Source organism: Amia ocellicauda, chromosome 6 (genome assembly GCF_036373705.1).
Source record: "Amia ocellicauda isolate fAmiCal2 chromosome 6, fAmiCal2.hap1, whole genome shotgun sequence".
NCBI classification, from domain to species: domain Eukaryota; kingdom Metazoa; phylum Chordata; class Actinopteri; order Amiiformes; family Amiidae; genus Amia; species Amia ocellicauda.
Window position 1 is genome coordinate 30,344,719 of NC_089855.1, and position 26,371 is coordinate 30,371,089.

A 26,371-nucleotide genomic window follows, 5' to 3' on the forward strand; every position below is an offset into this window, starting at 1 on the left:
CTGTTCGAGGCTCTTCAACATCTTCATGGTGGCTTCAATAAGTGTTTGTTCCACTGGTACTAAAAGGTGGAGGATCTGCACAGATTAGCAGACTTGGAGGGCAGACTTTTGATATGCGTGGGCAAGAAATCATTAGCCTGTCTCTTCGGATGAGTACAGGACCGGCAGCAAGAGGAATCTACCTAATGGAAGGCGTTGGGCCCGCCTCTAGTTCCTGTGGTATACAGGGAGGGCAGAAACAATTGTTATAACCCCCACCCACCCCCAGCTGTCTCTCCTTTGTTTACTTAATATATTTTTAAGTACATATCTTTTCCAAGTGCATAAGCCACATGCTCAGTGTTTTGAGACCTCTTGATCTGTCTTGTATGGTGTAAGGGGGGGGTGGTGGATTCTTGTCTTGCCTGATTTATGTGGTTACCAAACAAGGAGTTAATTTATGCATGCTTTTTTTAGCATTTTAAGGATTCAAAATATCCTAGTTTGATGTGCCTGACAGGTTTCATTGCAACCAACACCTGCCATTGGTCCTGTGTGTACTGAAGATTTACACAACCTTGAAAAAGGTTCCAGGTTTATTTTAGATACCTTTTATAAAGGGCTCCGCTTAAGATACTAATTCATAAAACCATTTCTCCAGCTTGGTCATTTTTATGTATGAAAATTGTGAGTATACATTTTTATTCTTATGCTTTTTTTTTTTTTTTTTAATGCAACGAGAGCATTTGAATACTCCTCAGTAACCAGTTTTATGTGAGCATGTTTTGTTACAATTGTGCAAATCTTTTCTAATGACCCCCAGGAGGTGACAATTTCAGCTACAGACGCCAAATGCATAGCCAGTGGGGGAACTGCAGGAGTTATAGCTGGCTTGAAGTCCGATATCCCACCTCTATAATAAATCCACCTTCCCACACAGTGCTTTTATTAGTCTTTTAAGTCCTTACTGTAGGTTTATTGTATGTACAGATTTGACCAATATTGGTCATTGTTGAATCTATTGTATTAAATGATCCACAAGTATGAAACCATTTCCCACTGTGCTACAAATAGGACATAGTGTAAAACAGCCCTAAAAATCACTGAATCGTGAATGCCTTCATGTAAAGGTAGTTTTGTATCAGTCTGTTACAGTACTATGAAATCCCAGATGCTATATTTTATATAAATATAAAATTCTCTCTCAAGGATTCAAAGAACTCTTTAATTAGTTTCAGATAAACATTCTGTATTGTATTTCAGAAAAAGCCTTATGAATAGATGCCCAGCTGTTTGTCTGGGCTTCTTCCAATAGCATTTGAGAAGCTGAAGTACCATGTAGAACTACTTCAAAATAGTAGTATAATCATATGACTGTGGTCAGATTTTTCTAGATTTTCAAGATAAATGTGGTTTTGTTTTTACTAACCAGTATGATTCGTTTCTCTGGGTAGTGTACCACTACTTTAGAACCTGTCAAATTGTATTTCAGAGAGTTGTACTGCAGTCTGGAAAAATGGTCTAGTAAGAAAAATGTGGCTATGAAGGAAACATGGCGTAAATGTATTTGAGAAGCCTCTCTGCTGTTTGCTGCTGAAGTCACAGCACTGTGCAGTAGTGGTTATGGTAGTTGTTGTGGGTTCAAATCCCAGGTGGGGCAGTGCTGTTGTACCCTTGAGCAAGGTACTTCACCTAGATTGCTCCAGTAAAATGCCCAGCTGTATAAATGGGTACAAATGTAAGTTGCCCTGGATAAGAGCGTCTGACAAATAATGTAATAATGTAATGTGACACTTTCCGAAGCGCATCGTGACTTTAACACCGGTGACTTCTGCGCTCAGAGCCAGACTGTGTCGTTGGAGTGCACGGCATGCAGTGTCCGAGGTTGGAGGGGAAATGAGGCTAAAAACACTTCAAACAATTTCTTAAACTGATACTCATTGTGGAAGTTAGTGTTTGAAACCCACTGCAAACATCCTCTTCTGGGGTTTTACAGCCGTGCCTTTTTGCTGTTTTTGGCTGTTCCACACCATGCTAGCGCAGTGTGCGTCTCCCTCTTCCACTCCCCCAACTGCAAAAGGGCCAGGGCTTCCATAATGATAGATTGTGCAATCCCAAGGTAAAATTACACTACTTGTAATGGTATGTCAGACACAGACCACCCCAGCTCATCCTTGTTGAATAGCGTTGAGGCCTTCTGTGGCTCGAGTCCTCCGTGTGACTGCAGCAGTGGTGGGGGCAGAGCTCTCGGACGTTAGCAAATAGTCTTGCTTCTGTGAACGTTAACAATCTCATACAACACCTAGCCTGCTATTGCTAAGTACGTAAGTGTAGTTGTGTAAATGTTTTTTTTTTTTTTTGTTTGTTTTAATGTATAACTACACAGTAAGGCCCAGAAAATACAATATTCAACTTAGGTTCTAATTAGAGTAAACTTAATTAACACCATAATACAATGACATATGTGTGTTTTCTCTGTGCTGGATGTGTTTTCTTCAGGTCTGGGTCATGGCACATACGGCATCTGGTTACTTGACTTGAAAGGTTACATGTGGCATAATTGAGCTAATAAGTTTTTGTCTATGCCAGTATTCCTTGCTTGGGGTTCAGGATGAAGCTGGCCTTGTGTTCCAACGGAGCGCTGCTATCTGTCTGTAGCAATGTGGTTTAGGGTGATGCTTGTGTACTAGAGGCTCTCAGTGGAGAAATACAGCACACACAAGAAAGAAAATAAATGTATCTGCTACCCAATGAAGTCTGATGCTTAGGTGCTCTGTATGAATAGCTGCCTTTCTAGTTTAATAGGTCACAGTTGCATCTCTTTTGTTATGTGGCTAGTGTTTGAAGGTCAGGATTTGATCTTTGTGTGTCTTTATATAGACATTTGTTCTCACTCTTGGGGAAACTGAGGGAATGAGCTTGCTGTATCAAGAGACAAGGTATTGCAAAAAATAAAAGCAATGCTAAGAAACTGGGGGGGTTTAAGCAGGTTGGTGTGTGCATGATAACATTGATTTGAAAATGTATATATTTTAGCTTTAACTTTTTGGTTTAATACATCAATAATGCAATTATTGTTGTTGGGGTGGTTATTAATATTGCATTGAATAGTAATGCTTAATTGCTGTTTATAGTGGGTCACACATTCTGCATTAACCTATTGCTTTAAAAATACTGATTTGGTTTCTTATGTTCAATGTTTGTATACATGTACTGGGGGGGGGGCTGTGGAAAATTTAAAAACATTATAACATGCCAAACTCTTTAAATTAATGCTATGCATGTGAAATGCAATCATTAAGTGAAACGGAAACAGCTGTGTAGGAGGAATAAAACTGGGTGAGGAACAGCCAAACTCAGCTAACAAGGTGAGGTTGCTGAAGACAGTTTACTGTCAAAAGTCAAACACCATGGCAAGACTGAGCACAGCAACAAGACACAAGGTAGTTATACTGCATCAGCAAGGTGTCTCCCAGGCAGACATTTCAAGGCACACAGGGGTTTCCAGATGTGCTGTCCAAGCTCTTATGAAGAAGCACAAAGAAACAGGCAACGTTGAGGACCGCAGACGCAGTGGTCGGCCAAGGAAACCTACTGCAGCAGATGAAAGACGCATCATGCTTAATTCCCTTCTGCCACCAGCTCAGAATTGGTAGAAAACAGCAGGACCCTGGTACACCCATCTACTGTGCGGAGAAGTCTGGTCAGAAGTGACCTTCATAGGCGGCCAGAAAGCCATACCTCCGACGTGGCAACAAGGCCAAGCGACTCAGCTATGCATGAAAACACAGGAACTGGGGTGCAGAAAAATGGCAGCAGGTGCTCTGGACTGATGAGTCAAAATTGGAAATATTTGGCTGTAGCAGAAGGCAGTTTGTTCACTGAAGGGCTGGAGAGCGGTACACGAATGAGTGTCTGCAGGCAACAGTGAAGCATGGTGGAGGTTCCTTTGGGGCTGCATTTCTGCAAATGGAGTTGGGGATTTGGTCAGAATTAATGGTCTCCTCAATGCTAAGAAGTACAGGCAGATACTTATCCATCATGCAATACCATCAGGGAGGCATCTGTTTGGCCCCAAATTTATTCTGCAGCATGACAACGACCCCAAACACACAGCGACAGTCATTAAGAACTATCTTCAGCGTAAAGAAGAACAAGGAGTCCTGGAAGTGATGCTATGGCCCCCACAGAGCCCTGATCTCAACATCGAGTCTGTCTGGGATTACATGGAGAGAGAGAAGCAACTGAGGCTGCCTAAATCCACAGAAGAACCGTGGTTAGATCTCCAAGATGTTTGGTCCAACCTACCTGCCAAGATCCTTCAAAAACTGTATGCAAGTGTACCTAGAAGAACTGATGCTGTTTTGAAGTCAAAGGGTGGTCACACCAAATATTGATTTGATGTAGATTTTTCTTCTGTTTATTCACTTTGCATTTAGTTAATTGATAAATATAATCTATTCACATGTCTATTTTTGAAAGCATTCTTACTTTACAGCATTTTTTCACACCTGCCTAAAACGTTTGCACAGTACTGTATATAGTTTTGCGAGGCAATTCTGTTTCTAACAATCAATGCAAATGTTTGAGTGCCTCTTAATTTCTCCTTCTCTAACATTTACACTTATGTTAACATGTTCTATGATAATTCCCTACCTCCGATCAGGGTCTCTTAAGACCTGCATGTCCAAGAAACATAACAAGATTAAAGTGATCTCTCCTAGTAGAGGATTTTGCCTCATTTCATCTCCTTGCTTTAAACAATTCTGGACAAAACTGGGCTATATTGTAGAGAACAGAGATAACAATGTCTTTACTTTAAAAGTGAATGGATTTGCCTTGCTAGCTCATTGATTTTTAACTTTGGGTTCCTTTAGTCTATGAATTTTACAGTAAGCAGCCATATGAAATCCATTTGCAGTCTTCCAGTTGTGTAATTTGAACCTCCAGTTAAAGTAGGACGTGATATTGATTAGCGCTGTGTCTGAAATGTCTCCCATCATAACGAATTCATAGGTGAATGACTGTGGCAGTGCTGGAACTTCGCCGCACTTTATATCTGTGTACCCAGGTGCAGGGGGTGGGGGCCAGAGAGATTGACAGTCTGAGGTCACGTTATCAGATTCAGATCCTGTGATGATTGGCAGTGGGGCTTAACATGCACTGGCAGAACATGAGGACCCGCTTTCTTTCCAACAAATGAAACCACACACATTTCGGGCCGTTGTGAATTCCGTGTAAATATGTAGTGAACGGGAAGCAGGGTCGACGGTGTTATTGGAGGCAGTCAAGCTGGAGATAAGGTGTAAAATGTCCCTTCATTCTGCAAGGACTTTACAGCCCGATGCTCCCACAACCTGTGCCTGTGCAATGAAGCCCTCCTCAAGAAACAACCACGCATTGTGCATTTGATTTATGATGTTGATGAATAACTATTTGTGGGCTAAGCTGAGACCATTGATTTTTTTCTTTCTCTCCCTTTGCTTAGTACCTGAGTACATGTTTCAATCCCTGCCATCTCTCAAAGGGCTGGAATAGAGGTCAACAGAGTCATTGCTAACTGTCCCCTTTGCTGCGGAATGCTGTCGCCACTTTTATGGCCCATGCATTTCCTCAAAACTGGGTGGCATGGTTTTATTTGTTGCTTTTCTATCATGTCCATTTTTTTTTTTTTTTAATGCAGAAATGTGTAGTTCCCTCCCCAGCTGCATCTCTCCTTGAAGCTGTATTGCCTCGCCTTGTTGCAGCTGCATCTCCTACAGCTTCCTGCCAATAGAGCAGACAGAAGCTGCACACTTTAGAAAAATCTCTTCTTTTATAACCCATACATCCATAATCAAACCTCATTTGTACTGGATTGTGTCATAATTGCAGGATTCTGCTAAATCAGATTGACAGATTTGCTTTCAAATGCAATTTCGAAGCTTCTGCATTTCATTTTTTTCTTTCTTCCCCCCAACATTTAATTTCCTCTCTTTGCAGCAGTTTCTGAAGTTAATCTTGTTCAATTTTAAAACACTATGACATGCTTTAGGAAGCCAATTGTAGGCTCTAATCTTCAAGATTTCCAGTTCAGCTACTTTAATGGGCATGATAATCTCTTCCGGAATTATTGGTTTACATATATAATGACAAAATTAATAGAGGGGACTGATATTTCAAAATCTGAACTTCACATTCCTCTGTGTGATAATCCTATGAGATTGTGTTCTTTGTGAATATAAATGCTACCCATGTTTGTTTAAATGTTTGTACGAGCCTGGTTGTGCTGTATTTTTAGCACTCTTTTAATTTCCTAAGCATCAGTGTTTTCCTCTGCTTGTCTTGGCTCTCTCCTTTGTAATTAATGAGCAACCTGTTTTTTATCCAGACCGTAACATTTGTGAAACCTGTCAGTATGCCTTGACATTTACCGTGCTGCTATCAAATCTTTTTTTTTTTTTTTTAATTACTGATAAGAGTAGAATTGTAATGTTTTCATTATCAAGAAAAAGCAACTTTTCCACTCTCACTCTGACAGATTTCCGCTTTGTAGAAGTGGAACGTCATCGTGAACTTTGGGTTTCCGTCTGTTTTATAGAGTAACTACGCTGTATGGCTACAACAGATGGACATTAAGTTGACAGTCGATTGGAGGCCATTTGACCCATCATGGATCCCAATTACTTGTTGATCCAAGTATCACAGTCTATTTCTGAATGATGTCATGGAGCTGCCTTCAGCAATGTGGCTTGGGCATTTGTTCCAGAGCGCAGAAATTTCCTGTTTTCGGCATGCTTTTACACTCAGTTTTCCATGTGTGCCTCTTGGTCACTAATTGAATATTACTGTTGACGCTGAGCAGGTCCTCTGGATTGACATGGCCAATACCCTTTCATGATTTTGAATACCCAAATCAATCCAGTTAAATTTTGATGGTCACCCATGCAGCCTCCTCTGTTCCAGGCTAAAAAGATGCAATACCCTTAATCCGTCAGAGATTCCCTGGAATTACCAATCTGGATTTAACCTCATTGCTCTCCGTAGATCTGCCCTCTAGAACAGCAATGATGTGGTCTGCTATCCTAGGCAGTTTGTCTATCTGGGCCTTGGTGGACTTGCTCAGAGCAGAACCTGGCATCACACTTCTCCAGGGAGTGACTGTCCTCCCTGTCCTTTTGTCACGATTACTCCTCGGCACAGACCTCATAGCATTCGCCGAGAGAGGAGCAAAGTGTTTAATTACACGTGGTGTATGGAGCTATACCTGTACATGCCCAGTATCCAAAACCTGTATTAAGAATTGAGTCATACGATGTTTTATAACAAGGCACAACTGCAAAGCCGTAATTTATTATCCTTTTGCATTAAAATGATGTCTGCTGACAGGGCAGAGGTCACTTATCTGGTAGGAACACATTTTCATAGTTCCAAATGCAATGTACTGGATATGCAATTCAGATGTATATTGGCACATTGAGAATGGAAATTACATGTTCTCGTACCCACACAGACACATGCATTCGCTCACGTGCATCCTCATTATGTGTGAAAAAGTTTTCTGTTTTTGTCTTGCTCCCTCATCTTTCTTGTGTTTGGAGGGGAGGAGGATGGCGATGGGGGACATTTAATCACTTGGATGTTACAAGCAAACAAATAACTAGCTCTTCCTTTGGGAAAAACTGAATAGATCGTGTCCAATGTAGCAGCTTACCTTACCTTACCTTACCTTACTCCTTTTGCTTACAAGTAGATGGCTTATAGATCCCGCTTCGAGTCTTGACTTGACAAACCTTTTCTGTTTTGCACAGCCCTGTGGAAAAAAGATTTCTGTCTGGTGCCGAAGGTTTCTAAGAGCAGGCCTTTCTGCAGCCCACCTAGAAAGAAGTGGTAGGCTTACTCTCAAGTTAAGCATAGTGACACAGAGATTAATGTGAGTCAGCACCAAACACAGCAGTCATGCAAATGGCAGGATCTGTAACAGATGGTGAAGCAGAAGGCTGATATTTATACCACAGAAGGAGAAGATGATGTGGGAAAACTGGACTGGCATACTGGTCAGATATTAATATATTGTACTGTGCAAAAGTTTTAGGCAGGTGTGAAAAAATGCTGTAAAGTAAGAATGCTTTCAAAAATAGACATGTTAATAAATTATATTTATCAATTAACTAAATGCAAAGTGAATGAACAGAAGAAAAATCTACATCAAATCAATATTTGGTGTGACCACCCTTTGCCTTCAAAACAACATCAATTCTTCTAGGTACACTTGCACACAATTTTTGAAGGATCTTGGCAGATAGGTTGGCCCAAACATCTTGGAGATCTAACCACGGTTCTTCTGTGGATTTAGGCAGCCTCAGTTGCTTCTCTCTCTCCATGTAATCCCAGACAGACTCGATGTTGAGATCAGGGCTCTGTGGGGGCCATAGCATCACTTCCAGGACTCCTTGTTCTTCTTTACACTTAAGATAGTTCTTAATGACTGTCGCTGTGTGTTTGGGGTTGTTGTCATGCTGCAGAATAAATTTGGGGCAAATCAGATGCCTCCCTGATGGTATTTCATGATGGATAAGTATCTGCCTGTACTTCTCAGCATTGAGGAGACCATTAATTCTGAACAAATCCCCAACTCCATTTGCAGAAATGCAGCCCCAAACTTGCCAGGAACCTCCACCATGCTTCACTGTTGCCTGCAGACACTCATTCGTGTACCGCTCTCCAGCCCTTCAGTGAACAAACTGCCTTCTGCTACAGCCAAATATTTCCAATTTTGACTCATCAGTCCAGAGCACCTGCTGCCATTTTTCTGCACCCCAGTTCCTGTGTTTTCATGCATAGCTGAGTCGCTTGGCCTTGTTGCCACGTCGGAGGTATGGCTGACCAGACTTCTGACCAGACTTCTCCGCACAGTAGATGGGTGTACCAGGGTCCCGCTGTTTTCTACCAATTCTGAGTCTGAGCAGAGCTCATGGCACTGCTGGACATCTTCCGATTGTGAAGGAAAGCAAGCATGATGCGTCTATCATCTGCTGCAGTAGGTTTCCTTGGCTGACCACTGCGTCTGTGGTCCTCAACGTTTCCTGTTTCTTTGTGCTTCAAAAGAGCTTGGACAGCACATCTGGAAACCCCTGTATGTTGTGTAGATTCTGGGAATGTTATTTAATTTACATTTTTCTTTGACTTTCTTGTTATAGTTTTAAGCTGAGCCCCCCCCCCCCCCGAATGACACAGGTGTTTCAGAGGGCCTGTTGCTTAACACCTTTATCCACCCTCACAACTTTTCACATGCAAGGCATAAAACATGAAGCTGTACCCGAGTTATGAAGTCACTGTGCATACGTTTATAGGGAAAATTGAATGATTCTTCATTAAAAACAAATCTAATTTCTATATGGTTTCCTTGCTGGATGTTTCCCCTTTAACCTTCTACACTTATGTGCAGAGAATAGCACTCTTATACTGGAACCAAGAGTAGGTGATTTTTTTCAGATTGTCAAGAAGATGTTGTTTGATTAATGTAATTAACAGCAGCGACTGTGAAACTCCTTCATGCCTCGTTTCAAACTTTATTCTTCACGATTATCCTGCTATAAGAGGAACTTTGTGTGCCCTGTAAATGTATTGCAGGTTTTACGCTGAGCACCCCACTGACAGAGAGATTTTACTCTTTAGATCAGCAATCTAGTCAACTCACGCGGTCTACTCTGCTCTGCCCTGTCCTCTTTACCTTATTTTAAATGTTTTACATTTTAGTGCAAAAGCAATACATTTGATGGTGGTTGGTATTTTTTTATGGTGAACCTTCATAACCTTATCTCATTACTTCTGTGTGCGGTTTACTGTATCACTGATCTCTCTTCACTGATCTGTTTCTGATATTGTAACTTGTACCTATTTCTGATATTAATTCATTTTGAAAGACCTTCATTAGTGTTCCTGCTTGGTGGGGTGCAGAACACAATGTGCCACGCTCTGAACCATGCCGTGGAATGGTGCGGTTTTATTGGCAGTTATGGTTTGCTTCAGTGAAATGTTATTAGCCCCTTATTCTTGGATATCTGCACTGGATCTCGGCTGTAGGTATGAATGATCAAACCCTGACATATGCCTCCCCTGTGTGTCAGCCCTCAGCAGCAGTCGCTATGGAGGCTCCGGGCTCGGGGCCGTCTCTGTGAAATTTCATAACTGGCGAGGTTTTAGTAATGGGTAGAAGCTGAAGGCTGTTCCAGGCGGTTAATGTCTCCCCAGTTGGAGATTCTCCGCACTGGGCCTGCATGGCTTTTGTTCTGTAACTGAAAGGCTGCCATCGCAGGAGAGTGGAAGCGATTTGGTTTTAACTGCTGACTCAAATCGAGGGGCCGGGGCTGCAGTCTTGAGCGAGAGCTAGCACACTCTGATTGAAATGGATTTACTGATCCAGAAAGATTAAAAGCGGGTGGAACTGATTAGTCCTTAGTCAGCATTATTGCCTCCTCTCTTTTCTCATATCTTCTATGTCTGTCCCTCTGTCTCCCGCTCCAACGTCTGCACTACTGTCATTTACAGTGAGCCAAGATTGATTTGATTTTTAGAAACCGGTTTTGCTGGGACTGATTCACAATTGTGATTAATCCAGTTCTTGATCATATTCATTACTAATGCTGTGAACGAACCTCAATTGCATGATTTTGGTTTTGTGTGGTACTGTTTGGTTGTGGGCAGGAAACTCACACATGACACTCTTTCTCGGTGGTTCATAAAGTTGCTCATACACATCCTACAGCTTTTAAAATCAAAGTATTGTCCCTGGAAAAGTGTAGAGGTTCATGTGTGAGAGAATATTTAATTTAATGAAGGCAAAAATGCCTCTTCTGAATACATAACCTCTTCCATCTCTTAAGCATTTTACATGGTAAAATGGCAACAGTTACTGTTAATATTTATAAATGTTATATCATTTACATACATTTTGTGTAGATATTTACTTTTCACTTTCAGCCAGAAGTTAGTCTTGTGTGCCCTACGGTCACAGACTATGTAATATGAATGAGACCCAGTTTTACATTTTTAAGTTTGATGACTACATGGCTGAACACTGATATCTTGCTTATTTCAGTATGTGTCTCATGCTTTGTGCACCCTTAATACATTCCAATTCTTAATCTAACCAAGTAGAAAAGATCTCAAATTCTCTAAATGTGTCGAGTATTCAAGAGCATGCAATGTAAGTAACAACAGTTTAATTAGAGAAACCACAAACTGCATTATTAAAAAAATTGATTTACATTTCTGATCTAGTTAAGTTTTGCAGTTTCCAAAGCAACCGCAACTTGCCAACCTTAGAAGTTCCAGATAAGTAAAACCTTTAAATATTTTTTTTCTAAAATTCAAACGAGTATCTGCTTAGACTCAAGATAAAAAGCTTTTGTTTCATTCTGTTTCCAAATCTGATTTTCATCTCCTACCCATAATTCATTCCTTATCCGTGGTTCAACTGCACTGCCTGTAGAGCACAGATTTGGGAAATCTGTCGCATTAAACAGCCATTTTGATACTTTACCCAACTGCCTCCTTAATTCTGAAAGGTATGCATTGAAATAATCTGTGTTTTTACAAATCTATTCAATATAGGTTTTAAATAACTAATGGTGTGATTGTAATCGGATTACCGGTCATAGTTACTAATGTTAAAACCCTGCGAGATGATATTTGTGGTCAATACCTGAGATTTGACTTGATTTACATTTTCAGATTTCAGATAGTTGTTTTCTCTATTTAACAGAACATCCTGAAATACGAGTTATTTTTGTAGAGGTCAATTCCAAATGTACACAATCCTTTGTGCTTTGCAGTTCATTTAACATGGAGTTTTAAAAGCAGTTTTCAACAAGGGACTGAGGGAAGTATCAGGAGTTTACCAGTACCCAATCACATCTTATTGCAAGAACGGCAGACAGGCAGACTGTTAAAAATTAACAATATACATTTTTTCCCCACCATGTCTGTTGTAGGATATTTACAGTTTAGCAGGATTGTTAAACAGTTTAAGCGGTTTAGCATAGAGTCTGGGAATAATAACCAACAGTCTGCAGAAGGAATGCTAACCATGAATGCCATCAATTACCAATGGAAAGGCTGAAAATAAGTGCGAAGAAAACCCAGTCATTGTGTTCAGAGTGGTATTTAGTGTTGTATCACAGGTGAAATTACAGGTTTTCCTTCTGCCACTAAGCGTCACCCTGGCCATTCTCAGATAGCAAGTCCACATAGCTGTGATTTATATTTGTTTTCCAGCCTGAAAATTGCAGGTTAATATTGAAGTGGGTCAAAACACCCTTACGCTGTTGAGAGGAAACCTTATGATAGCATGTTTTTTTTTGTTTTGTTTTTTCAGCATGCCTCCATCTTCTTGGACGGCATTTGTACAAAATTAAACTAGCTTGTCCTGTTTTTTTAAGGAGGAGGCCCTGTGACTTTGTAAAGTGGTCCATAAAACTTTGGGCTTGTGTTGATTCATCATTTAATTTAATCAGAAGTCTTTATCACTGGGGCCTTTGAATTGGTCCTATCGGGTATTTCTTAAATGTCTTTAACTGACAGGTTTATTAAATTGACTGATAAAGATCATGAATAGATTGGAACAGGAGTTTGCCTTTGTAAAATATAGGCCTACATCATTTAATAGCTTATACGCAAGTAGGTGGACTAATTTATATCTATTCTCTTTATTACCGAGCACCTTACAAGATTTGGGATTTGCAACTGTTTTATAATCTTTTATTTAATTGCCTCAGCTAATTTTCGCTTTTGTTTTCTTATTCTTTCCTTTTCCTTATTTTGTCTGTATCACTGATATTTGACTCTTGGCCATTTTGATATTGAGTCCAGAGAGGTAGTAGTATGGAACTCCATAAGAGAAAGCTGAGGCACACAAGCATTGGAGTGGTTAAGAAAACAAAAATCATCAAGAAATGCAGATCCTGCCCAACGTGCGCCACCACCTTCGGTATCGCACTTAATCTGCTTGAGGGTGTTTCACCATCTGTTCCGGCTGGTTCCGTGTGCTAAAATAGTAGTATTCACATATTTCTTGTATAGTTTTCTGTGTTGGATTATTATTTTTGCTTAACGGGTTCAGTGTGATGCAAATGAGCTAACCCAGTTTAAATGGCTATCATTTGAATGAAGTGTTGGCTGTACACATTGGCACAGGTGCCCCCTTGACATTCTGCTTCGTGGCAGGTTGGCTTTCATAATAGTATGTTTAGGTGAAACAAAATGTATCTTTTAATAAGAACAAAAGTCACTGCCCACAGGAACGCATTCTTCAGCTGTGAAGGCTTTAAACCGATTCTCTTCATGCATGTCTGGATGGCTGTTTTGAATGCATTTGCAAGGTCTCATTTGGAGATGTTATCTACTGGAGATGAATGACAGTTACTGGAGCTTTGCATTAAAAAAATAAAATAACGCAAATTGGAATTGAATTAATCAAACCCCAATTAGTTTTGCGATCTCTGCTCTGGGGAAAATTGGAGAGAGTGCGATCGGAGTTCAGCATCATTCCCTGTACAGCATGTTTACAAGGTGTGAAGTGCTCTGTAGTCCATTGCTTGTAATGGGTATTGAAGCTGAGGAACACTGGTACATTCTGGATGTCACAGCCAACACAGTGAAGTTCACATGCATGTGGAGATGTTCCACTGTATTGATGGTTGTTCAGCTGTCAAATAGATCTAATTAGCTACATTTCTTAAGATTGTCTCAAGTTGGAACCCATTTAAAATGGATTTTGCAGATGGTCTCAGTTCAGTCATTCAGTATTAGTTGCACAAGGCTTTTTTTTGTTTTAGAAACCGTAGAAACCTACTTAGTGTGTTACATTCTAACCTGCAATGGCCATCTTTTAGTCAGCTCTGACAATCCCTCTTTATGTAATTCAAAGGTTTACATGAATTGTTTTGCCAGCACATGTCATTACTATGTGAAGGTTGGAGAGATTTAAACTTTTATTGTAAGCCATGTTTGAGATAGTCAACACAGGATTTTATCTCAAATACAATATTTATCTTAAATTGCACAAAACTAAACCACAAGCTTGTAGGCTCATAACATCAAAACACAGCCAAACAAAATGAGCTGGAGACAGACCTCTGTCTGGATCTCTAAGTCTTTGTGTGCTCTCTGAACTATGTAAACACTGTGTGGTACCTGTCTAAGGGCATAATCTACCGAGAAATTAGCTACTTTCTCCTCCTGGCTAATTAGTCAGTGGAGCCTCCTGCGCAGGATCGCCTGACTCTTTTTTTCTTTAAGCCATTAACTGCCACAATATGTATTTTGATGGTTTTCTTTTTACTGCTATGTGTTATTCCCCGTTTCAAATTTACATCTTCTAATCTTCGTGGGGACTAGGAACGGAGCACAAATTGCACAGTAGTTTTAATTTCTGTGGTGGGGAAAAAACCTATAATTTGACTGTACATTTCTAAAGGTCCTTAAACCAAAATCTGTGTTTTTGCAGGCTTAGGCTTATTTATTTTATGTTTTTGTTTTTCTTCTTCATCAATGCAACATCAGACTTATCCTGATTGTTTGCCTTAATCTTTAAGTAAAAGGGGCTATTTTCTTGTTTCATAACCATGCAGTAGTGATACATAAACACTGCCTGGTATGGAGCCATTTTCAATACATCTTTGCACAGCATGGGATATATTACACTGTTCTCGATATAGGACGTCTTGATAGGCTTTGCTGTAGGTGAAATGATACAGGATTCTCCTGTGGTTTATTGGAAGTGCAACAGAAATGGTTAGGGGGGTACAGGTGCTCATAATGTCTTATCTAAAAACACTAGCTGACTCATACACCCCTGCTGACGGAGCGGTGTCCTGTTCGAATTATGACCTCCTGTCACACAGGGTCCCAGTTTTGTTTACCAGGAGGTTCCCAGTTCAAACCCTGGCTTTGTCACCGACTCACTGAGCGTCACCCTGAGCAATCTACTGTACCCTCATGTGCTCTGTCCTTTGAACAACAATTAAAACAATTTTGTCGATTTTCAAAGCCCCACAGTCACACATCTCTATTTTACAAACATTTTTTGAATTGTTTGAATGCAATATGCCAGTGACACTGTGCAAAGACCACCTTCACAGCAGTGCAGTTACACAGAAATTACACTTTTATTATACCCCTGCTGCCTTTTCTGACTGTGAACAAATAAGAACATTTATTTATAAAAAAAAAATTGGAAGAGAACTGCAAGACCAAGATACTCCGAGGTCACTCCTCAACACAATGGGAGTGTTCGTAAAGTCTTCACGCATTCCTCCTCATCCCCTTTGATTTCTGTTTTCCGTAAACCATGTACTGTACACTGGAAACATCTGCTGCAGTGCACTAGGTCTTAGTTTTGTTTTTGTTGTGTATTTTTTTTGTACCCCCTCGCAAGTATTGTGCAGGTCTCTGTAGGCCATGTCAAAGGGTCCCTACATTTTCAAGATAACTATGCTGTGATGAATAGTGAGCTCTCCTACTGGAACTAATTTGGCAGATAAGCCAGAGTATCCCAGGTCACACTGTGAACAGTTTTAGTGAGTGGTTTTGTAGCTCTGGCTGTGAATTATTTCAAAAGCAGGGTTATAAATTAGTTTGTGTGTTGCTTGGATACAATAAAACTCCATAATTCCCATTCAGAATAGAAGAGGGGGAAAAACAATGAAAATAAAATGTGCTGCTGTATAGTCATCTGGGCATAGTGGTATTGTGGACATTAAATAGAATAAATGTATATATTATATTTCTCTATACTAAGAAAGTCTAATTTGCTATTATTCTGTAATTAATTCAACAAGGCCTTATTATGTAAAACACAAAATGGCAAAACAGGAACTAAAAGCAGGATAATAGGTCAGTATGCTTCCTACACCAAGGTTAAAACTGTGAATGTTCACTCATTTAGATGACAAGTCGTAAACACTTAACACAGTGGAGCGTGCTCTTGTCGATGTTCGAGGTTCATTGTTTTAATTATTGTAGTAATGTGAGGTGCGCTTGAGTACACAGCTGTGCGCTGAGGGAAAGCAAGGAGTTGGTTTTGGATCTGAAATATGCAGAATGAGGTCAGCAGGTTTCCTTTCCTCTCATTTCCTCCAAACACCTTTGTATAGGCAATTATTATGAAGATTGTGTAATGAATGTTAAACTAATGTTTGTCCAATGTTTTTTTTCAGGGGACCCTTCAGTGTTGTGCGACGATGTATCAACAGAGAAACGGGTCAGCAGTTTGCTGTTAAAATAGTGGATGTAGCAAAGTTCACCTCCAGTCCTGGACTGAGCACAGAAGGTAAGACTCGTGTGTTTTTGGCAGTTGCTTCATTCTGTTGAAGACTTGGTCCATTTTGTTTATTTCCACAGGATGTTTTCTTTATATATATATATATATACATATATACATATATACATATATATACATATATATATATATATATATATATATATATATATATATATATATATATATATACACACATATACACATATATACATATATATATATATATATATATATATATATATATATATATATATATATATATATATATACACATATATACATATACATATACACTCACCTAAAGGATTATTAGGAACACCTGTTCAATTTCTCATTAATGCAATTATCTAACAAACCAATCACATGGCAGTTGCTTCAATGCATTTAGGGGTGTGGTCCTGGTCAAGACAATCTCCTGAACTCCAAACTGAATGTCTGAATGGGAAAGAAAGGTGATTTAAGCAATTTTGAGCGTGGCATGGTTGTTGGTGCCAGACGGGCCGGTCTGAGTATTTCACAATCTGCTCAGTTACTGGGATTTTCACACACAACCATTTCTAGGGTTTACAAAGAATGGTGTGAAAAGGGAAAAACATCCAGTATGCGGCAGTCCTGTGGGCGAAAATGCCTTGTTGATGCTAGAGGTCAGAGGAGAATGGGCCGACTGATTCAAGCTGATAGAAGAGCAACTTTGACTGAAATAACCACTCGTTACAACCGAGGTATGCAGCAAAGCATTTGTGAAGCCACAACACGTACAACCTTGAGGCGGATGGGCTACAACAGCAGAAGACCCCACTGGGTACCACTCATCTCCACTACAAATAGGAAAAAGAGGCTACAATTTGCACAAGCTCACCAAAATTGGACAGTTGAAGACTGTAAAAATGTTGCCTGGTCTGATGAGTCTCGATTTCTGTTGAGACATTCAGATGGTAGAGTCAGAATTTGGCGTAAACAGAATGAGAACATGGATCCATCATGCCTTGTTACCACTGTGCAGGCTGGTGGTGGTGGTGTAATGGTGTGGGGGATGTTTTCTTGGCACACTTTAGGCCCCTTAGTGCCAATTGGGCATCGTTTAAATGCCACGGCCTACCTGAGCATTGTTTCTGACCATGTCCATCCCTTTATGACCACCATGTACCCATCCTCTGATGGCTACTTCCAGCAGGATAATGCACCATGTCACAAAGGTCGAATCATTTCAAATTGGTTTCTTGAACATGATAATGAGTTCACTGTACTAAACTGGCCCCCACAGTCACCAGATCTCAACCCAATAGAGCATCTTTGGGATGTGGTGGAACGGGAGCTTCGTGCCCTGGATGTGCATCCCACAAATCTCCATCAACTGCAAGATGCTATCCTATCAATATGGGCCAACATTTCTAAAGAATGCTTTCAGCACCTTGTTGAATCAATGCCACGTAGAATTAAGGCAGTTCTGAAGGCGAAAGGTGGTCAAACACAGTATTAGTATGGTGTTCCTAATAATCCTTTAGGTGAGTGTATATATATATATATATATATATATACACATATATACATATACATATATATATATATACACACATATATATACACACACAACTTATATTAATGGTTAAGTACTATTACTTGCTGATTTAAGCTAATGTTGTGGATATGGACAGCAGCAAGTAACTAAAAGTACTTAAATGTGGTCAAATGTCATAATGCTGTTGCTTCTCTCAGCAGAACAGCTTCAGGACTTTACGACCTCTAGTTTTTAAATATGGAATTGTCCCATGGGAAGACAAAATGGGCCATTCAATAACTCGTACATTAAAACCACAGAGAAAGCTAGTGTGAGTACTTAAATATCACATATTTCACATTTTGGTTTACTTAGCTTGCAGAGGCAGCAGAGTAGATCACTGGAAGCACCAGGACAGTGACAGGACATGATTGAGTTTTTTTTAAGGGGACTTTGTCTGAATGAAGACTTAATAGGAAGCTGTGAAATCCTGCAATTCACCAGAGCCCCAGCACTCTTATCCAACTTGAGTCACAGGGGAATGATGAGGGATTTGTACCTGGCCCTCAATTGACACTAGCATGCGTTACCAACATGGCAGCATGACGCTATATCTCGCCGATCACCCCCCACCCCCCTCCCCCGGGAGGTCTCGGACAGAACAGAGCAGGAGAGTGTCTCTGTCAGTGTGGCTGAGGTGTTAATGAAACTGAAGGGAGCAAAGGGTGCTGGGAGGGTGCAAGGCTGCTTTGTGGGTTAGTCAGAGCTCACCATGTTTTTTTGTTTATTTATTTTTTTAAATGTTACTGGTTTTTAAAATGTGAATAAATATAGAGCTAAGGATTTTTTTTGTGATTTCACTGTGGAAAAAATATTATTTTTATAGTATTTCTTATGATTTTGTATAGAGTGGTGGTCAAAATGGAGGGGCCTGGGTAACCTTACAGAAACAACTGAGAATGGAGAAAAATGCAATCAGACCCATCATCCTCAGGGCTGGTGCCCATGTGTGCATACATTTAAAAAAATAATCTTCCTGTCTGCTAGCAAACGCCATACATACCATTGCCATGAGTTTTGAAAGGCATCATAAGACTCATTATAAGAGCTCTGTGGATCTGTTACTGCAGCTCAGTTAATTTGCAAAAAGAGGGGAGAAAAAAAAAAAGTTGACAGTTAAGCTTATTTACATCCAGTGCCTTAGTCCTAGACTGAGCACATCAGTCCCGTTGAGTCTTAAAAGAATAAACCTGACCCCTGTTGGCCAGCATCTGCAATGACAGTCCATTACAGTGCAGGGACGCTGCCTGGGCAATTGTCTTTCTTCTTGATTTAACCACAGGAATACTACCAGAGGCCCAGCATGCATTCTGATCAGATGCAGAAAGGGGAGGACTGGGTCACCAGAGATTACTTGGTTGTAGTGTCAGAATCTCTTGATGAAGACAATAGTAACTGGACTGTGTTTGAGTTTCAGTACAAAGAAGCAAAAGGTTTAAAATGCATTAGTCAAACTAATCCAGTGTTAACTTTTTAATTTTGTTAACTTTTTTTTTAAACTTATTTTTTTATAAATCAAGCTTTGCAGTGAAGAGAATGAAAGCTGTAATCAGTAATAGTGCCACTACCCATATGGGAAGCTCATATGTTTATTATTTATGTTTAAACACTTTGTTAAATGTATTATACACAGTCTTTACATTTAAATGATTTGATGCAGTGTAGCACTTTTGTGATAGTTTGTGATTATCTTGAAAGGCCAGTCATTGGAGATTGATACTTTTTTTTGTTTTACAATTTTACATAAAAACACCCAAAAAAACACAAGCACACTTGAATTCAGCTACACTGGTTAACAGTCTACTGTATCATCACCATTTTATTGTCACAAAATCGAATCTTTTCAGTCATGACAACGTCAAACTTGTCAGTACAGACAGTTCAGCAGCCCTGCCAATCTCGGGGCTGGAGCTCGGGGCCAGGATTAATCCGACACTCTCTGAAAGAAACTTGTCCTGTGGCTGTGTGCGCCATTCCAGACTGCATCCTGTTTGTCCGTGACTGATCCCCAGTTTGAGGAACACTGCCGAAGATTACCTCTCCTTCCAGTGTGGTTTGACTCCTAGGCCTTGAGGGTCTGCGCTTAATACAGGGTTAACTCTGTATGCATTAGGCTTTAAATAGCTCCCAAATCTCCTTCTCTCAGGCTGAGAAATGATAGGGCCATCTTTCTGCGGAGCTGGAGCCCCAACATTTCTGTAGGTCCAGTGTTTTAATCATAAAACTCGATTCTTCCTCACCTTTGGTGTCAGGGCAATGTCCTTCTAGAACAATGGTCTAACCAGAGTCTCTGCTCTTTTCATTTTTTTGCAGGGGGATTGGTTATTTGGGTTTTCCTCCCCCCCCTGAAAAGGAGCACAGGGAGGTAAATTAGAGAGTGTTCTTGTGAGGGCAACCATCTCCAAGAGTGACTACTGTGACTAATTTCAAGAACACAAGACTAACAACGTCTATGCATATAATACCTCTGTAGGTTAAAAGCTTCCTCTAGAGTTCTTGATATGACTAAATAACATCAGCATCATCAAAGCTAATAGGAATATGTGTTTAAGCTTTCATAGATGTATCACAAAAAGCCAAATACTGTAGTAGTTAGTGTCCTGTGAAGGTCATGACTACCAGCATCATCACAAAGTTTAAATATACTTGGTGAAAATGTATTTTATTGATTTGTTTTGTTAGATCAGCAGACTGGAATCTATGCTGTGGGTATTCATGTTTGTACCCTTGCCAGCTCAACAGTTTTCCATTCAGGGTGGAAAACATGCCACCAGTTACAGTACAGCAGCATGATGTTCCTGGGCTCCTATACCAAGGGGAAAGGCCAATAAAATGGTCTGGGAATATGGGAAGCACTTCAGGTCCATCATCCGTGATATTTTTCTCCCTGTTCTGCATATCCTTCTCTATTCTTCCTCCAATGCATCTGCCTGCCTTGCTGTCTGCCCGTGCCATGCAGTGGTTATAAGCACTGTTCCTGGGTAACGCAGGAGCCTGCACACTGATGTCCGAGATTTATTTGCCAATTGTGTGTTCAACAGCGGGGAGGTGGTGGTGCGGTGGCCCCCGCCTTGTGCATGTGCAGCCAGGCATCAATCTGGAGGGAGCCCATCCAGTAAATAGGTTAGCCCCCTCCCCCTCTGAAACATGCAGCCTCCACTCCCCAAACTGTTTGGCTGCCAGTCTGTCAATCCATCCATCAATTAATCGCTCAATCAATCAATCAGTCAAGTCTGTCAGTCCTTTCATTCCTTGTGTAGATTAGATTTATTCAATTCACATGCGCCTTTTTAACCTATTTTTGACATTTAATAATGCAGACACGTAATGATGAGATTGCATTTTAAATTGGAAAAAAAAAGTTTTTGCTAGTGAACGCCACAGCTTATTATAATAATACTACTAATAATAACTGCCTTCGTGGTGAAATCCTTTGAATAAGGTTATAAGGAGTGAGTAAATAAGGAAGATGCTTAGGTCTTAACAGCTAGGCCAACGTGCTGACTTATTGCCAGATGAACTGTTAATGGCTGCTCTGGCCTCCCCTTCCCTCGGCGTGTGCCTCTGCCTTGTCAGGTGACAACCCTACACAATCAGCATCAGCAGTACAACAACATTGACAATCATTAGGTATGGCACCTTGTGCAAGCTCTGCTAAATTGACCTCAATATCAGACCCAAACAAAGGGGTGAATAAAATCCATCATCTGTTCAGCTCCAAGTAGTATTTTGTGTGTTTGTGTGTGTAGTTTTCTAGTGTTTGTAGCCGATTAACACTGTCCTGGTTCTGAGAGTCGGCCAGCTTTGTAATAACAGCTATCAATCTGTTTTTCATATTGAAAACCCATGCAGCGTTTCTGTAGAAAGTCCTACCCATACAGTGCATTAGACACAAGGTGGAGGACTGAGTGCCAGCAGGACCAAATAGACCTTGATTTTATACATCTGTGGGTGTTTTAAGTATCTGATGCCTATCGACCTCTAAAAGGTTTCTACAGTCGGTCTTGGAGCTTGTTCTATTTCTTTGTGAGTGTCCAGGTGGAAGTGTGTAGAGCTGGTGGCACATGGATGTGAGGCATTTGTGATGTGGCCCATGGTCCTGGCCTATAAGCATGAGCTATAGTGCCAGGTCTGTGCCATCTGTGACTCCTGACCATGGCTTTGCTGCCACTTAAAAACAGGCAGTTTTCAGTGCCAATCATGTTTATTTGCAATAAAAATTTACTAAACCACTCACGAATTATAAACACTAAATAGCCAGGCATTTAAATGGCCTGTCTATTTCTTAAAACGGGTACCAAGTTCAATTCATAGTTTTTTGGTTGGTATGTACGTTAAATTATTCTGGGGAAAAATATAAGAGATGCAGCTGCTTTGATACTGCATTGTTTGTTTTTTCTTGTTTTTGATTTCATTCAGTACTTACGGTTCATTTTGGTGGATTGGTTTCCACCGAGATGGTGCTTCTTATCCTAGCTAGATGTTTCTTTGGTTTCCTACAACATTGTTCTTAATCTCTAAGAAAATAAATCCCTTATGTAGAACAATTAAATGGCTAAAACCAATAAATACATTTAAAAAACTAGGAAGGGGGTACAATTAGACAAATGAGAATTAATGAAGCAGACGGCACTGAAAGAAGGCGAAAGGGAAACGTGGCAAAGCACAGAATGAAGGTGGAGACACCAGGCAGTGAAGTGGCTTGAGAACAGAGGAAAGGAAAAACTGAACCAATTAACTCCAGGAACTCAAGGAAAAGAAAATGGTGATTTAAATAAAGATTGCTTTTTGGTTCATGGAAGTCATGAAAGCAGTTTTTTTTTTTTCTTCATTTAAAAAGTTAAAGTACAGCACCTATGAATTAACCTTTTTCTCAGTAAATTGCTGTAAATAAACATTTGTGCCAAGGGGCCGGTGTTGTGTGCTGGAATACCCTACCATGCTCAAAAGCCTAATGCCTGAATTGACCAATTGGGAAGGTCTACGGTCACATCTGATTGGCTGTGATATGGCAGTGGTGAGGTTTCCATGTTTTTGCTTTTATTTGGAAACAGTGTGAGAAACAAAAGGTTATTCTGAAATGATATACACTCACCTAAAGGATTATTAGGAACACCATACTAATACTGTGTTTGACCCCCTTTCGCCTTCAGAACTGCCTTAATGCTATGTGGCATTGATTCAACAAGGTGCTGAAAGCATTCTTTAGAAATGTTGGCCCATATTGATAGGATAGCATCTTGCAGTTGATGGAGATTTGTGGGATGCACATCCAGGGCACGAAGCTCCCGTTCCACCACATCCCAAAGATGCTCTATTGGGTTGAGATCTGGTGACTGTGGGGGCCAGTTTAGTACAGTGAACTCATTGTCATGTTCAATAAACCAATTTGAAATGATTCGACCTTTGTGACATGGTGCATTATCCTGCTGGAAGTAGCCATCAGAGGATGGGTACATGGTGGTCATAAAGGGATGGACATGGTCAGAAACAATGCTCAGGTAGGCCGTGGCATTTAAACGATGCCCAATTGGCACTAAGGGGCCTAAAGTGTGCCAAGAAAACATCGCCCACACCATTACACCACCACCACCAGCCTGCACAGTGGTAACAAGGCATGATGGATCCATGTTCTCATTCTGTTTACGCCAAATTCTGACTCTACCATCTGAATGTCTCAACAGAAATTGAGACTCATCAGACCAGGCAACATTTTTCCAGTCTTCAACTGTCCAATTTTGGTGAGCTTGTGCAAATTGTAGCCTCTTTTTCCTATTTGTAGTGGAGATGAGTGGTACCCGGTGGGGTCTTCTGCTGTTGTAGCCCATCCGCCTCAAGGTTGTACGTGTTGTGGCTTCACAAATGCTTTGCTGCATACCTCGGTTGTAACGAGTGGTTATTTCAGTCAAAGTTGCTCTTCTATCAGCTTGAATCAGTCGGCCCATTCTCCTCTGACCTCTAGCATCAACAAGGCATTTTCGCCCACAGGACTGCCGCATACTGGATGTTTTTCCCTTTTCACACCATTCTTTGTAAACCCTAGAAATGGTTGTGCGTGAAAATCCCAGTAACTGAGCAGATTGTGAAATACTCAGACCGGCCCGTCTGGCACCAACAACCATGCCACGCTCAAAATTGCTTAAATCACCTTTCTTTCCCATTCGGACATTCAGTTTGGAGTTCAGGAGATTGTCTTGACCAGGACCACACCCCTAAATGCATTGAAGCAACTGCCATGTGATTGGTTGGTTAGATAATTGCATTAATGAGAAATTGAACAGGTGTTCCTAATAATCCTTTAGGTGAGTGTACTTTTACAGGTCCCAGTGTTTAGTTATTTGCGTAATGCATTGATTTTCAGTGTTATTGTATTTCTCCACAAGCGTTCAACTACAAAAGAAAATTGTATTTTAGACTATTTAAGCAGTTTGTTACCTTGCTCAAATCCATTTAATTGCGTTATTTATGTATGTTAGCACAGCGAGGTATTCCAGCACCCAACACCTCCCCTATTCCCACATACAGAGTAAATGGAATGGCATATCAGAGATGCTGAAACGCAAACGACCTTGTCTGGTTTTGGTTCTATTTGTTTGGTGAACAACCGTACCCTATGCACTAATAAATCCTTATGTTAGCCAAGACTGAGGCCACTACATTGTCACATCCCTTTATGTGCATTCTGATCTCATATATGGATGGATGAAGAAAAAACTAAACGATTATAAGCACTTCAGAGAAATAAAATTCCCCACTTATAAAAACTACGTCTGGAATAATAAATGAATAATTTATTTCATATTGGTTTTATTGTAGTGTGAGGTGGGCATAATACAAGGTAAAATATATGCCAGCCTAATATGCTTCATGGAACAGACTGTGGGAAATGCAGCAGATAAATACAAAATGGATTTGTGAACAGGTCCAATTGGGTCAAAATCATTGCATGAAAGATACAATTACAAACCTGTCGCTAAGGTGGTAATAACCATAGAAATGAAACTCTATGCCAACACATTTTGCCCAATGAGTACAACAATCATGGCTAAGATTTTGGCAAAGAAAAAGGAATAAGCAGAAAAATGCAAATTCAAAATTCCACTGCACTGCTAGTGGTGCAAGTTTCACTGGGTGTACATTTGTTTTTGTTTTTAATAGTTTCGTTACATTAAAACAAATCAAGGATTGGCTACTGTCGGTTACAGTGGTTCCTGGAGAATCGATTTTAGATGGAGAGAAAAGGTGGTTGATTTGTTAAATTATTATTTTTTCCAACTCTAATAAAATATTACACCCTTACTCAACCTTTTAACTTATAGCCTATAATAAAAACAATTAAAATGTTTATTAGAATGTCTTTTAGTTTCTGATGCATAACCTTAAGATTAAATTGGTAGCCATATTGCTATTTAGTGTGCATATGTTTTATGCGTACCTTAGGACACTCCATTTTTTATTTGTACATATATATTATTATTTATTTATTGGCAGACGCCCTTATCCAGGGCGACTTACAAAATATAAGTGCAGTACATAATGCAAAAATACAATGCAGTTCAAGGCATAAAACATTACAAATTCCAATTTACATATTACAGTGCAATTCAAATCATAATACATATTACAAATTCAGTTTACACAAGTGTGTACAATATGAGGTCTTACATCCTGGATTGTAAAAGCCGAGTGTAAACAAGATGTTAGGTCACAGTCAATGGCCAAGGGAAAGGGAGCATAGGGGAAATCAAAATAACAATACAAGTACTAGTAACGCAGGGGAAGTAGTATGATAAGTGCAATCTTACAGGAGAATAAATGACTAAATTACAAGTAGAGTCTGAAAAGATGTCTTTATCGCCGGAAGGAGGTTAGAGACTCTGCTGTTTTGACTTCAGTGGGAAGGTCGTTCCACCACTTAAGGGCCAGGGATGTAGAGGAGCGGCGCTGGAGGAAGGGGAGTGGAGAGGAGGCAGGGTTAATCTTCTTGCACAGGAAGACCGCAGCGGTCTGCAGGGGATGTATGGAGAGACGAGGGTCTTCAGGTAATGCACTGCAGTCTGTTCGAGACAGCGGTAGGTGAGGGTCAATGTCTTGAACTGAATGCTTGCCGGTATCTGGAGCCAGTGGAGGGAGCGGAGCAGTGGAGTAGCGTGTGCGAATCGGGGCAGAGAGAATACCAGACGAGCCGCAGAGTTCTGGATGAGCTGGATCGGTCAGAAAGTAGTTGCAGGCAGGCCGGCCAGGAGGGAGTTGCAGTCGTCCAGGCGGGAGAGGACCAGTGACTGAACGAGCAGCTGAGTCGAATAGTTGGTGAGGAAGGGTCGGATTCGGCGTATGTTGCTCAGGAAGAATCTGCAGGTGCATGTCAGCGTGGTGATGTGCTGGGAGTAGGAGAGCGCAGGATCGAGGGTGACTCCTAGGTTCTTAGCAGAAGAAGAGAGAAAGATGTCCTAGATTCCAAGGGGATTGAGATGGAGAGATCAGCAGAAGGTGAGGAAGAGTGGGGGGGAAAAAAAGAGGAGATCAGATTT

General features: G+C 40.5%; 1 protein-coding gene across 17 annotated transcripts in view; it reads left to right on the plus strand.

Annotated features, from left to right (window-relative positions):
* The window catches only part of caska (calcium/calmodulin-dependent serine protein kinase a), a 234,381-nt gene that overhangs the window by 70,944 nt on the left and 137,066 nt on the right, over window positions 1-26,371 (plus strand). For all 17 annotated transcript variants that reach the window (XM_066706846.1, XM_066706833.1, XM_066706840.1 and 14 more), the window contains exon 2: window positions 16,179-16,291. In XM_066706846.1, the coding sequence (XP_066562943.1) occupies window positions 16,179-16,291 (113 nt within the window). The remainder of the gene's footprint in view (window positions 1-16,178; window positions 16,292-26,371) is intronic.